General features: G+C 38.2%; 1 protein-coding gene across 1 annotated transcript; it reads left to right on the plus strand.

The window, feature by feature from the left end:
• Positions 1-734: 734 nt before the first annotated feature.
• Positions 735-15,061, plus strand: RPF1 (ribosome production factor 1 homolog). The gene is made up of 9 exons (XM_016220651.2): positions 735-950; positions 2,241-2,297; positions 4,217-4,297; positions 10,508-10,603; positions 11,192-11,345; positions 13,264-13,346; positions 13,746-13,927; positions 14,121-14,247; positions 14,828-15,061. The coding sequence occupies exons 1-9, from the start codon at positions 735-737 to the stop codon at positions 14,867-14,869; spliced, it is 1,038 nt and encodes a 345-aa protein (XP_016076137.1). The 3' UTR covers positions 14,870-15,061.
• The last annotated feature ends 79 nt before the right edge of the window (positions 15,062-15,140 follow it).

The following is a 15,140-nucleotide window of genomic DNA, read 5'->3' on the forward strand; positions in this document are numbered from 1 at the left end:
TAAGGCGAGTTCCGGAAAATTAACTCCTAACAGTCAATCAAGTCTTTTGTCTCTGTTTAAAGGGCATTTTCATAAAATTGAAATGAGGAATAGAAAAACTTTAACCACTGGGGAAATACTTCCCTCCCTCGGCTCCCGTGGCACTCTGCTCTCCTGCCTCTCCCTCCTCGCTCCCCTTCACTGGATCCTCCTCTTCCCCGCAGCTCGGCCCGCGGCGCTGCTCCAGGGCTGTCCGTCATCCCTTTGTCTGTCTCCCTTCTCTAGCTCCGCTCACTGCAACGGTTTGAAATACCGCTTACATGCTGACGACTCCCAAATTTTGATCTCTAGCCCATGCCTCTCTCTCCTGCTGCAGAATCATACATCCCAATTGACTACTTGAAAACAATCATGACTATTAAGTGTCTCAAACTTAACATTTCCAGAACCGAAATCTTGATTGTTACCCTTCAAATTTGCTCCACCTTAAGTCTCTCCCACCTCAACTGGAGGGCTCGGCACATAGGAAACATTCAGTAGAGAATTCCACGAATTCATCATTTCACTGTCCACTCAGCTGGCCCACCCCACTAACTTCCCTCAAACCTAAGTTCCACCACCTTCTTAAACGCCTAAAGCTCAGGCGGCTTCCACTATTTTTAAGACCTTTCAGCCCCCGGAAGTAAAAGCCCAAGAAAGCCGGTCGGAGGAAGAAGCTATTTCCGTTTCCGTAGAGGCGCCCGGGAGCCAACAACATGGAGGAGACGGGCGGCAGCCGAAAGAAAGGCCTGAAACGCAAACGCGCTTCGGAAGACCCTCAGGAGGCCGCAGTCGTTGAGGATGGGGCGACGGAAAGCGGGGGCCAGCCCCCGAAAGCGAATGCCTTTCCCCCAGGCTTCAGCATTTCGGAGATTAAGAACAAACAGCGGCGACACTTAATGTTCACGCGGTGGAAACAGCAGCAGCGAAAGGTAAGAGAGGGGCGGAGGCGGCAGGGCGCACGCGCGGTGTCCTGGGCTCGCAGGGGGTGGGGGCGGGGGTGGGGGGCGTTGCACTTGCGTGGTCACCCCAGCCTGGGGTCCGGAACCCTGGTGATTAACCCCAAAGATTGGGCCTGATCCCCCTCGTCCTGCTTGTCGCCTGAGCGTCAGGATTCCCTCTTGCCCGCTCCTTGCTCTCCCAGGAGTGAAAACGACTCGCTCCTCACCAGGGAGGCACAAGGCTCCCTCTCCGCTCGGTCCCGTCCACCTCCGGTTGATTCATTCCTAGAACCTAATATAATCAATACATAAATTCAAAGTGATGCTTCTTTGATTCCTGCAAGTAAACAAGTATGGGGTGGTCAGTAAAGCCTAAGGTCACAGTGTTCATTTGTGGTTAAAATGCAGTTGAAAGCAGTCATTTGCTTATTCTTGCACGTCATAAAATTTCACGCACATAATACTCTTTTTATGTGCCTGCCTCGTCTTACTAGAGTTCTGAGGCCCTGGACTGAGTGTCTTAGACGTCTTAAGTGCTAACGTGGTGTTGGAGTACATAGAAGGAGCATCTGCCCGTCCTGGTGTGAGAGTATGAGGGAAGGGTGTCCTAGAAGACTTTTTGAGACCTGATAGATTGAGGCTTAATAAACGCCGCAGGAAAACAGTATTTTCTATTTTGTGTCAAGCATTCTGTTCAGAAATCTCCAGATGATACACATTCACAGTACAAACTTAACTTACCTTGCAAGTTCTTAATCATTTTAAAAGCATATTTTAATTATAAAATATATGGATAGCTAGTGATGCTTTTACTAAAAGCAACATGAAGACAAATCTCCCATTCCCATTTATTTTTAGTACTTTCCCAGAGAAACAACCAGCATAGCCATGGTTTTCTTTAGGATGCAACTTGTTAGGAATGCAGGAAAAAAACAGCAAAAAATTGTTGAGGTATACATTGTGCATTTTCACGTAATTTGAGATTTTACAGTAAAGATAAAGGTAGTGAAATTTTAAATATTCAAAATTGGCCAATTTAGGTTTTTGGATTTTTTTTAAGAGGCAAGATCTTTGTTACAGAAATCTTATTGATTGGACAGCTCACTTGTTTCACTATAACTTCTGTATGAAAATCTATGTCAACAATTTAACTTTAATAAATTAGGAAGATTACTCAGTGTAAGTATTCTTAGAATTAGTAATTTGTAGTTTCAATATGTGTTTGTGATATAACTAATGGTTTCTCAATAGTGTTCTCTTTTTTTTTTTTAAACCCTTTAGGAAAAGTTGGCAGCTAAGAAAAAACTTAAAAAAGAGAGAGAGGCTCTTGGTGATAAGGTAAATAAAATTTTTACCCATTTGCTTTCTACTTTATATTAAGGAATGCTCCCTGGTGTTTATGTTGAATGACTTTCTTTTAAAATTTATCATGAAATATTTCAGATGTATAAAAATAATATAACAAACCCCATTCTACCGTTTACCCAGCTTAAGAAGTAATGCATTAGCAAATAATGTTCCAAGCCCGTTGTGTGTTTCTGATTGCTTTTTCCTCCAAAGATAACCACTCGTGAAATTGCTGTTTATTGTTCCCATGTACTCCTTTATTCCTTTATTATGTCTGTTTGTGTTCCAGAACAAGCACAGTGGTGATGTTTGGCATGTTTAAAATTTTTCACATAAATGTTATGTATATTTTGACTTGCTTATTTTACTTTATGTGTTTGAGAGGCAGAAACACATCTCCTTGAGTTTGGGAATGGGAGAAACTCTCTAATTTAGGCCTGTAGCTGAAGCCCTTGTGATCTGAAGCCAAGGCTCTTTGTACAGCAAGCAAGGATGATGAAAGGCAGGACAGACCCTCTTCTGTTACAGGGTTGGGTGAATAAGAATGCAAGCTGACACAAGTTACGAGTCTGTGAAGAGTGAGAATGGGGAATGAAAGAAGATGATATACCTGGATGGGTTATGGCAAAGAAGAGAGCAAAGATAATGCATCAAGAAAGCATTTAGCTGTTTTTGTGGTATTGATCAGAAGTGAAATTTTTCTACTGAAAATTTTAAAAAGAACTAAGTTCTTCCACAGTATTGCACAGCTAAATTATTTTCATTTGGTTTCATATTACTTATAGTTAGTTCTAAGTTATAATTTATACTTGCAAAATTTTAAAAGCATACAACTCTTCCCTGCTCCTGTCTCTTAAAATGAGATACTAGGTAAGGATAAGTGTTGTTGAAGAAGGGAAAAATATAAAGACTTTACAGATGAAGCACTCTTTTTCATGCATTCTCTTAATCGTATTAGGTTAAATAACATGAAATTGCCAATATTAGACTATTTGGCCTGAAAAATTCTATCAAGCAATTTAGTCTCTTTTTAGGTTTTAATCAAATTAATATGCTAATCACCATTTGAAAATATCACCATTCTATTTTTTTGTACTGAAAAATGACTTCCTAGAACTACTTCCTTCAAAAAATTATTTAAAACTTATTGTTTCATAAAGTAATAAAAAACAAAATCCTAAATAGGTCATCCAATCACATCATATTTTTTCTATCTCTGATAGTGTATATATATTTTTAATTCATTTTAGTTAGTGTATGCTTACAGCTCTGTGTTCCTGTTCCTTACTATTTCATTTACACAGTTTTTGGTCTAAGCTGAGTGTGCATAATTGCTGATTCTAAAAGCAATTTCATTATGTTGAAGTGCCATACATTACCCTTGTTCTTGGACATTTGTGCTATTTGCTGTTCATTCCTATTAACAACAGTGATACAACATCTTTCTTTGTGTAAATTGCTCCCCCTTTCATTCCTTACCATAAATCCCCCAGACTAGAATTACTAGTTCAGCAGATAGAAACAGATTTGTAGCTTTTGTTATATATTTCTGAATAGCTTTTTGGAAGTATTGGGACAAAGCTATATATATAAGTACCTTTGTAATTTTTCCATTTTATTTCATACTTTTATTCTTAGTGGATAGTTAATTTTCATCAGTTTTTTTCTTTCTGCTACTTCTGTCTGGTTTTAAGCCATTTTATTCAGTGTTGTCAATTCTTTTTGTATGTGTGTGTTTCTGCTTAAAGAGATAAAAGCCTTTTACTCAATGTTGTTAGGATTGATGTAGCAGTGGGTTGAAATGAGGAACAGATTGAGATTTTGGATTGTCTGCTAATTTCTTTTATTCTGTAATGCAAAATTATTTATGTAAAATGTTTCTACTACTTAATCTTTTTCCTTTTATTTAGGCTCCACCAAAGCCTATACCTAAGACCATTGACAATCAGCGAGTGTATGATGAAACCACAGTAGACCCTAATGATGAAGAGGTAACATTAAAAGTCTTAAATTAATTTGGCTGCCCACACTTGATAAATTATCTGTTCGTATGTTGATGTTTATTTTTTTTTTCTTTAAATTTTTATTTATTTTTAATCTTTATTGTTGAAAATATTACAGATGTCCCTTTTTTACCCCTATTGATCCCCTCCACCCTACCCACAGGCCTTCCCCATACCAATGTCTGTGTCCATGGGTTATGCTTATAAACATATAAATTCTTTGATTAATCTCTTCCCACCCACTGCCCCATCCCCACCTTCCCTCTGAGATCCTTCAGTCTGTTCCATATGTTGATGTTTAATTTAAAATACTGGCTGGTGAATGCATATAATGAACTGAGTCAGCTATAATGTTGGCATGTTATCTTATTTGCTGTAGGTTGTTTAATAATGGAATTTCCCAATAATGGTATAGAAAGAGGCGGTGATTTATTTTCTAGAAAGGTATTATATTTTATGTTTACTTAAACTTTTTGGCATTTAATCTCTGTATAATACTTATTTTCCCATTATTGGTTATGTTAACTTTCACCACTTTATTAAAATATTTGCTAGGTTTCTCCCATTATAGCTACAATTTTTCCCTTTGTAATTAATAAATATTGGGGGGAGGGGGTGCAGATGCTCTGAAATTATATAAATGTTACTCTTCAAACTTTTACTAAAGATTTTACTATTATAATTTTTTCCATCTAATAGGTGAGAAATTATATCTTAGTATAGTTTTAATTTGCTCTTGTTAATAATGAGGTTGAACATCTTTTCTCTCTTTTTAATCAATTACTTGTTCATCTTTCTTACCCATTTTTCTGTTGTTTTGGGTTGCAGTTTCATATACAGGGGTCAGGGTAGGCTTCATTGAGATGACCTTTAGCAAAGACTTGAAGGATGTGAAGAGATTAGCCATCTTTGGGTGAAAAGTACTCTGGGATGGGGAAACCGCCTGTGTAAAAACTGTAAACAGGGGCATGCTTAGCGTGTTTTTTAGAAAAAACAAAGAAGCTAGCATGCAGAAATTAAGTGAGCAATGCAGGAGAGTTGTAGAAGAGGTGCTGGGAAAGTATGCAGAGAGGGAGAGCCAGATCAGTGGCTTTGTTGGCTATTGTGAGGACTTTGGCTTTTATACTTAGTGGAATGAGGAGCCATTGGATGATTTTGAACAGAGGAATGATATGATCAGACTTGTTTTTAAAAGTGATTGGTTGCTGTACTGAGGATATAATTAAAGTGGTGAACAGACTAGTTAGGAAGCTACTAAAGTAATTTAGGAAAGAGATGAGGAGGAGGACGATAACAGTGATGACTTGGACCTTGGTGGTGACATTGAGTGTTGAGAATTGATCTGATTCTGAGGTGTTTTGTTGTTGGTTTTTTTCTGCATACGCTTTGAAATTAGAGCCACTAGAATTTGACAGATTAGTTATGTATGGGGTGTGAGAGAGAGGATTCAACAATGGTATTGAGGTTTTTAGCCTGAGCAATTAGAAGGATAGCATTGTTATTGATGAGATATGGAAGAGGTCTTGGCTAGAGATAAATGGGGGGCATAGGCATTTCGAGGCCACATATATGTAGGTAAAAGTTTTCCTAAATATGTACGTAGGGGAGAATTTGTTTAGTCATGGGGATGTGTAAATGTTCAACTTTACATGATTGTGACAAAATGTTTTGCAAAATAGTGGTGGTATTAATTTGCACTTCGTGATATAAGAGCAATGTTTCTGGGTATCCACATTCTGTCCAGTGCTTGTTATAGTCGGAATAGTGATAAAGGGCTAACTCATTTTAGTTTGAGTTTGCACTTCCCTGATTCCTAATGTGATTGAGCATCTTTTTTTTTTCTTTTTCTTTTTCTTTTTTTAATCCACAACTGAGGATATTTTATTCCATTGTCTCTCAAAGAGAGTAAACGGGGGAGAGAGAGAGAGGGAGAGAGGGAGAGGGAGAGAAACATCCATGTGAGAGAGACACATCAATTGGTTGCATCCTGCATATGCCCCAATTCGGGGTGGGGATTGGACCTGCAACCCAGGTACGTGCCCTTGACCTTGAATCGAACCCACAACCCTCCGGTGCATGGGCCGACGCTCCAACAACTGAGCCACACCAGCCAGGGCTGATTGAGTATATTTTTGTGTATGTACTGTGATTTTGGTAGAGATGCCAAGCAGTAGAGATGCCAAGCTACATCTTTTGCCCAATTTTCTATTCTACTATGTATTTTACTGATTAGTAGAACTTCTCTTTATAATTTGGATACTGATTCTTTCTACATGTTACAGGTATCTTCCAATTTGTGGTTTTTGTGTGTTTTTTTACTTTCTCTATGATGTCTTTTGATAAACAGAAGTCCTTAATATAGTTTGGTTTTCAATTTTTTAAATATTGATGCTTTTTGTCATATTTGAGAAACATTTCTCTATCCTGGGATCATATGTTCTCGTATCTTTTTCTAAAAGGATTGCCCTGACCTGGTTGCTCAGTTGCTTGAAGTGTCATCCAGTTCACCAAAAGGTTGCATGTTCAATTCCTGGTCAGGACAGATACCGGGGTTGTGGTTCAATTCCCAGTCAGGGAACATGGAGGAGGCAAACCGATCAATGTTTCTCTCTCTGTCTCTCTCTCCCTTCCTTTTTCTCTAGAAATCAGTGAAAGCATATCCTCAGATGAGGATTAAAAAAAGAGAGAGAGAATTGAAGAGTTGCCTTTTACATTTATTGTACTTGATCATCAGGCATTGATTTCTCTGTTTGGTGTGAGAAAGGAAACCAATTTCTTTCCTTCTTCCCCTGTCCTCTCCCTACCATATGTTACCAGTTTCCCCAGCACCATTCAAAGTAGGTGCAAATTGTAATGCTATGTCATATATCAAGTATCCATATATGTTTGGCTTTTTTCTGGGCTTTCAATTTGCTTGGTTAGTTTATCACTGTATCAATTCTTTTTTTTTTTTTGAATAAAAAATTAAAAGTTTATTATAAAGCTATAATGTGATTCATAGGGATGTATTGTGAGATCAGTGGGACAGAAGGAAATTTAAAAATCACACATTTGTAAGTAAACTTGGTATATGATTGAGATGGCATTACAAATCAATGGGGAAAGAATGAACTACTTAATATATTGATCTGGGATATTTTGTTATCTATGTGGGAAAAAATGAATTAGGTTTTAAATTCACTTAATGCATAAAATCAGAACATTGTCATTAAAAATTTTTTTTGTTCTGCTTGTTCATTTTTTTTTTGTTTTTTAGGTTCAATTGCTGACATGTATTTTTCTTCTTAAGGAATACCCTTTAACATTTCATATAATACTGGTCTGATGGTGATGAACTCCTTTGGCTTTTTCTTGTCTGGGAAGCTCTTTATCTGTACTTTGGTTCTAAGTGATAGCTTTGCTGGGTAGAGTAATCTTGGTTGTAGGTTCTTGCTTTTCATCACTTTGAATATTTCTTGCCAGTCCCTTCTGGTCTGCAGAGTTTCTGTTGAGAAATCGTATGACTGTCTTATGGGAGCTCCCTAGTAAATAACAAACTGCTTTTCTCTTGCTGTTTTTAAGATTCTCTCTTTGTCCTTAACCTTTTGCATTTTCATTATGATGTGTCTTGTGTGGGCCTCTTTGGGTTCATCTTACTTGGCATTCTCTGTGCTTCCTGGACTTATATGTCTATTTTCTTCACCAGATTAGGGAAGTTTTCTGTCATTAGTTTTTCACATAGGTTTTCAATTTCTTGCTCACTCTCCTTCAGGTACCCCCCTGATACGAAAGTTGGTATGCTTGAAGCTGTCCCAGAGATGCCTTATCCTATCCTCATTTTTTTGTATTCTTTTTCTTTTTGGCTTCATCTGCTCTACTGTTGATTCTTCATTTCAGGTAGTATATCCTTCCTTTCTGAATGGTTCTTTTTTATGCTGTTGAAGTTCTCATTAAGTTCATTGACCATCGTTATAACCAGTGTTTTGGACTCTGTATCTAGGAGATTGCGTGCCTCCATTCTGTTTAGTTCTTTTTCTGTAGTTTTGTTCTGTTTTTTCATTTGGGACATGTTTCTTTGTCTCCTCATTTTGGCAGCCTCCCTGTGTTTTCTTTCTGTTAGGTAGAGCTACTATGTCTCCCCTGCTTGGTAGAGTGGCCTTATGTAGTAGGTATTTTGTGGGGTCCAGTGGCACTGCCTCCCTGTCACCCAAGCTGGGCACTCCAGGTGCACCATTCCTCCACCTCCCCCCCCCCCCCCCCCATGAAGGCTGTGTCCACCCTCCTGTTGTAGTTGAGCCTTGTTTGCTGTTGGCACATCAATGGGAGAGATTTACCACCCAGGTCATTCAGCTGCAAGGACTGGCTGTGACCACTGACCACCTTGGAGGATCAGCTGTGCAGGGGCTCACCCCACAGAGCTCTGTGCCCACTGAATCTGCCCCTTGAGCGTGTCGCTTGTGGAGGTAGTTGGGTGATGATGCTTCTACGTGGTCTGAAGCTGTCCACTGGGTGTGCTGGCAGTGGAGTCTCTTGGGAGGTGCAGACCAAGGTCAGCCTCCACCTGTGTTCTGCACAGGGCCACTAGCATGAGCTACAAAACAATCTGCTGTTTGTGGTGGGTTTGGAGGTGCCCAGGTGAGGCCAAGCTGCAAACTGAGGCTGGGCCCAGGGTCACTTAGTGAGAGTTACGGGGTATTCTAAGGCTAGATGCTGCTTAAGAGACTAGGAAAGTCTGAAGCATGAGCCAAGACAGGCCATTTGTATAAATAAGCCACTGAAAACAGCTTGGGTGGGCTCATAAGTTGGGTGGGGCAGGGTCTCAGAATATCACCAGAACAGGGCTAACAGTGTTAGCCAGGTTGATGGAGACTCAGACAGGGCACCAGTCTGCCACCTCTCTGTGTGAGCGTGGGGGTGGGCTCTCAAAGGGAACAGTGACCTCTTCTAGCACTTCTATCTGGCATAAAGCTGCCCCCCAGCTCTCTGATGCCAGACAATTCAGTTCTTCCCATATATCCCTGGTTCATTTCAAGCTGCTGCCCCAGCACTGGAGCTTAGAGGGAGTGAGTCTGAGTAGGTCCATGTGCAGGTCCTTTACGAAGAATTGGCTGGGACTCCAGCAGCCCTTTATCTCACTCAGCCACAATCCCTACTAAATTCAATATTGGGCCCACTCAGAGTCAGTTCTTACTCACTGCTTTTTTCCTGATTGTAGGCCATATTTTCCTATTTCTTTGTATATATCTAATTTTTTGGTTGAAAAGTGGGCATTCTATTTCAATAACTCTGGATTATATTATTTCTTAAGGGTTATTGGTTTTTTTGTTTTAGGAAGTTGCCTAAACTAAAATGTGGAATCTGTCTACCTGACAAGTTGCACTATATCTCTACCCAGTTTTGTTATTTTTAAACTGACTCTGTAGGGATTTCCCCTGTGTTTGTATGGCTTAATGGTCAGCCAGTGATTTGGACAAAAGACACTTTGAGCCACTAAGACATACATAGCTTCTGCCAACTAAGCTGTCTGGGTTGAGGAATGTTTCAAATTGCAACCACTTCTCAAGTCTCCCCTGCCTATCAGGTATGCTGGATTCTCAGGTCTCTTCCATGTGTAATTTCCTCCATGTGTAGTTTAGCCACCAGCCAGGGATCTGTGGAGAGGTTATGTCAGTCTCTCTATGGCTCTCACTTCCAGAGCTCTCCTTTATATTTATTTATTCTTTACATTTTCACACCTATCCTGAAGTGGGTCTGTAACCTAGGACTGGCAAAGCTAGGGTTTTCACACACACAACACCTTCCCACCCTAAATTGAACCCACCACCTCTGGATTCAAGATTCCTGGTTCTTGCCTACCATCAGACCTGAAGTTGATGATAAGTTCCTGTTTTCACTGACCAAGTTGATGGGGGAAAGAATAGCTCTAGGAAAATTCCTGGTATTCTTGGCTACCATTGTAGCCATATTTCAAGAATAAACACATCTCAGTTGTGCTCTGAAATTGTTTTTGATAACTTTTTCCAGCTTTATATTTATATTCTACAGTGAGGAAATCACCCAAGTTCTTCATGTTGCCATTAATATAAGTCCCTTCTAGGCCTTCTTGAAATCCCCTATCAACTAGGTAGTCACTATCATAGAGTCCTTCCAGAACTACTTTTAAAATTTTGGCCCAGTAGAGTATTTGACGTAAAATTAATTTTGTTTTTCTCTTCTTAGGTTGCTTTTGATGAAGCTACAGATGAATTTGCTTCTTACTTCAACAGACAGACTTCTCCCAAGATTCTCATTACAACATCAGATAGACCTCATGGGGTAACAAATACATTAATTAGTATAGTTCTTGAATTCCTAATTTTCTTTTATTAGACTATTTAAAGGAGCTCTGTTCAGAAGAGTTGATTAGTGATTACCTTACATGATGCCTTGTGATTAAGCTGGATAAAATGTAATACTGGTGATGCAGTGTAGGTTCACTAAGCATGGTTCTTCAGGATACGGTTTCTTAGCCTCAGCCCTATTAACATTTTGGGCTGTATGATTTTTTGTTATGGGGGTTGTCTTGCTCATTATAGGATGCTTAACTACACCCCTGGCCTCTATCCACTAGATACCACCTGTACCAGCGATCTCCCATCCCCAGTCATGATCAGCAGAAATGTTTGCAGACATTGCCAAAGGTCCCCTGGGGGAAAAGAATCACCATCCCCAATTGAGAACCACTGCTTTAGGGTGATCAGCTTTTAGTAAAGGATGAAACACTGTTCAGATTTTACTCTTTTCCTATCCTTGGTCTCTATTATGACATTATCTTATAATAATCAATATACCTTTTCTGATAAATATATATGGTGTAAGGTTTTTATTTTCACTTTTGAGGATTTTTGTTATTTTGTTTTATAGAGAACAGTACGACTCTGTGAACAGCTCTCCACAGTTATACCAAACTCACATGTTTATTACAGAAGAGGACTGGCTCTGAAAAAAATTATTCCACAGTGCATCTCAAGAGATTTTACAGATCTGATCGTTATTAATGAAGATCGTAAAACACCAAGTATCCTTTGTTTTTTTAAGGAAGAGCTCCTATTTTGCATGGTTTGTGTTAGAGATTAGCAGTAACATAAACTTTTTTGTACAGTGCAGGTATTTAGGAATTAATAAGTTCGGATTTTGTAGTTTGCTTCTGACACAGACTACATTTAGTAGGGCTATTCTAGAAGGGATTCAAGCCTTGATTTAGGTTGTAGGAAATGACTGTTACCTGTCTTAAGCCCCTTAAGATTTGATTAATTTTTTCAGTGTGCAAATGATACAGAAGTACTTTTGGCTCTGCATCGTGAAGTTGAACCTGTGACGAATCTTTGAGAAGAATTCAAACATTTCCTGATAATCTACTATGTGATAGGCACTAGTATCTGTCAGAAACAGATCTTTCACAAGCTGGCAGATGAGACGGGAAGAAAGGCATTTATGTGGCTGTAACTCAAATAGCAGAACTGTAACAATGAGAACTGAGATTTAGAGTTTAATTTTGAATATGAGAAATAAGGTGGTATTTGAAGTGGGCCTTAATGGATGAGTAAATTATTGCAGGTATTTGAAATAGCTTGAGTGAAAAACAAACCTGAGATTAATGTGTATGGTATGTAAGAGAGAGTACCGTTACCTACCATTTAGGAGACACCATGAGGAGGAAGGTTAGAAAGGTAGTTTGGAGCTGCATTATGAATGTCATACTGTTTTATTCTGTAGATAAGTTTGGTGAGAGTGGCTTAAAATTAGCGTTAGCTGTCAAGAGTCAAGGTATCTAGTTTTTTTGTTCTTTGTTTTCACCTAGCATCTGAGGAACTGGTACAGATACAGTGACAAGCTAAGTCCCATAGCTTGTTACTTGGTTTTATAACCAAGGCCTACATCCAGACTTGATTTATAGTCGTATTAGATGTACTTGAAATGGTGGAGAGGTCAGACCTGCCAGGATATTGTTTTAATAATCTAGGTGGGAAATCTCAAGGACATCAACTAAGACAGTAACAGTAAGGGAGAGCAGATGTAGAAGTGAGGGACTTATGTAAAACAGTAGGACTTGGTGGGAGAGGAGGAAATTGAAGATAACCATAACTTCTACTCTGGATTATTAGGAGTGTTGATCCCTTTAAAAAAGATGACGTTTTGTTAAACTAGTATGTGCAAATATTTGAAAAGGGCCTGATTCTGATCTTTTAGGTTTCATTGTGCTATAAAGGCTTGTGGAATACTGTATAGGTAGTAATCTTAGTTTGCTGCGTCTTGGACTTTTAAAGCCCTTGGCGTAACACTGCTGGGTAGGTAGGTGTCTTATTTCATTTGTAGTTTAGAGTCTCTGGCACTGTTATTCTGTTTATGGCAGACAATCAGTAAATTGTTAGTTGATTTTAATTTGTGGTATAATAATGCCAAGAATAAGAGCTGTCTCTACCAAGAAGAGAGTTTAGGAGTCTCTGGTCTTGTGGGATGATATTCAAAGCTGATAGCATATCCTAACCTTACAGATATAAAATATGTATATAAACATATAAAAGTGTGCGTTTTTAGGGTTATAAGGCCTGTAACATGGAGGTAAACTTATACTGTATTTACAATGCTATAGTTACTCTAGAATATATTGTTGTCTTATTCCTGTTAGAGTAATGGACATTAAATAATTATTTCACCTACTGTAGTTGAACGCTCAGTCACCTTGTTGAAAGTGACAATAAGCTGTTTTTCATATTGTGAAAAGAGAAAAGGTAGGATAATGGGTTAATCCATTTTTCTGGAAGATTTATGTTGATTTACGTGTCTTGTGTTTGAGGTTAAGAAAATCTCTGTTAACCCAGAGGAATACGTGCACCCACCTACTTACCTCACTATAGACTTTAGGAGTCTTTGGGCATAGAGCACCAATTACTTATTTAAACAATTCAAGATTATGTTCTTAGCTTTATGAACAGATGGATTAATTCTGAGTCACTTGCCAAATGGACCAACTGCTCATTTTAAAATGAGCAGTGTTCGTCTCCGTAAAGAAATTAAGGTAAGTTTTAGGCATTGTTTGATTGATATTGGTCTCCTCATAGTATTTGCTTAAGTAGACTGTAACTAATAGAGCTGATTGATTTTAGTAAAGGCATTTGCTCTCCTGATTAAAGCAATAGTTTTATCTAATGACAATTTGCTTGTGAAATTGGCACAGTTGAGTTATGGCAGACAGGCAATAGCCTTCATTACTATGAAACATTACTTTTCTAGAACTTTCTTCATGGCATTCACAGCATATAAAATACTTTTAGATACATCTTACTTCATGGGTTTGGTAAGCCATTGTGGTTGTCATTGAGATAAACTTTTCATATTTGTCATATAACTTATAAAACTTAAAATTGCAATGATACAGTTTTGTCACTAAACTTGTGATTTTACACCATTTTTCTAGAGAAGAGGCAAGGACCCCACAGAACACACACCTGAAATAATTTTGAATAATTTTACAACACGGCTGGGTCATTCTGTTGGACGGATGTTTGCATCTCTCTTCCCCCATAATCCTCAGTTTATTGGAAGGCAGGTTGCCACATTCCACAATCAGAGGGATTATATCTTCTTCAGATTTCACAGGTGAGGAAGGTACCTGAACTTCTTGGACTTTGACTTTTAAGCATGAAATACATTTTCAACTTAAACCTGTTTTCTAATGTATTATGATAGGTATTATACAGGAGAAATTGTTCTTTGAACCCTATCATGTTAAACAACTAACAGTTGGGTTAATGCTGACTAATTTCCTCAACTTTTTTCTTTACCTTTGAAGATACATATTCAGGAGTGAAAAGAAAGTGGGAATTCAGGAACTTGGACCACGTTTTACCTTAAAATTAAGATCTCTTCAGAAAGGAACCTTTGATTCTAAATATGGAGAATATGAATGGGTCCATAAGGTATGTGCTTACGCTTGAAAAGCCATGTAGGTGATTTTAATTATGGAATGAGAAAGAAATTGTGTACTTTTTAAGCTTTGGGTTTTTATACCTAAGTTATGCTTTCCTCATGAGCTAAAAGAACCATTCTCTCAAGCGCGCACCAGAATCAGGGTAACAGGCTTATAGATTGCTGGGTCCAATTCAGTAGATCTATGGCCCAGTAGTTTTTCTTAACAAAGTTTGTAGGTGATGCTCTGGTCACTGATCTTTAGGATGGATTATAAGCCTGTGTTACCCTGATTCTGGTGCGCGCTTGAGAACTATTGCTATACAGAGGTTTTGTAGACATTTGGAAATCATCATAAAAAATTGTAAATGAAAACATCGTTATTTTAAAACAATCTTTTCTGTCTAGTAGGTAGTATTTCACTTGTGTGATTTTTAAAAAATTTTATGTATTTTACACACATCTATTGGAATGGTTAACTTCCAACACCTTTTATATTAGACCTAAAGACTGATACTTCAGAGACAATTTTTTTAAGCATTGTTACCCATACATAGATTGTTTACTAACCTTGTTTACCCCAACTTTCAGCCTCGGGAAATGGATACAAGTAGAAGAAAATTCCATTTATAAAGTACTAAAGGAATAGTATTGGATTTTGCTGAACGGGCCTATCTTGAATTTGTGACAAAAGAATCTTCAAAATGGCATTTACTGATTTCATACACCTTCTTTCATGTCTGGACAAACTACCAAGTGCCATAAATTACTCCTCACTGTTTCTGTAGGAAATATAAATAAAAGTCATTTTGGTGAGAGTTTTAAGTTGTAATTTAGGTTTCCTGAAATTTAATTTTTATTTTTGGTAACTGAGCAATTTAAGTTGGAATCAAGACTCAATCTA

The sequence above is a fragment of the Miniopterus natalensis genome, chromosome 9, assembly GCF_054644295.1.
Source record: "Miniopterus natalensis isolate mMinNat1 chromosome 9, mMinNat1.hap1, whole genome shotgun sequence".
Classification (NCBI taxonomy): domain Eukaryota; kingdom Metazoa; phylum Chordata; class Mammalia; order Chiroptera; family Miniopteridae; genus Miniopterus; species Miniopterus natalensis.

What these genes read in the sequence shown, in the direction of transcription:
- RPF1 (XM_016220651.2), top strand. Translation starts at nt 735, where the DNA reads ATGGAGGAGACGGGCGGCAGCCGAAAGAAAGGCCTGAAACGCAAACGC. An exon ending in ATCTTCTTCAGATTTCACAG is followed by an intron (nt 13,928 to 14,120) that starts GTGAGGAAGGTA and finishes TTACCTTTGAAG; the next exon opens with ATACATATTCAGGAGTGAAA. An exon ending in AATATGAATGGGTCCATAAG is followed by an intron (nt 14,248 to 14,827) that starts GTATGTGCTTAC and finishes CCCAACTTTCAG; the next exon opens with CCTCGGGAAATGGATACAAG.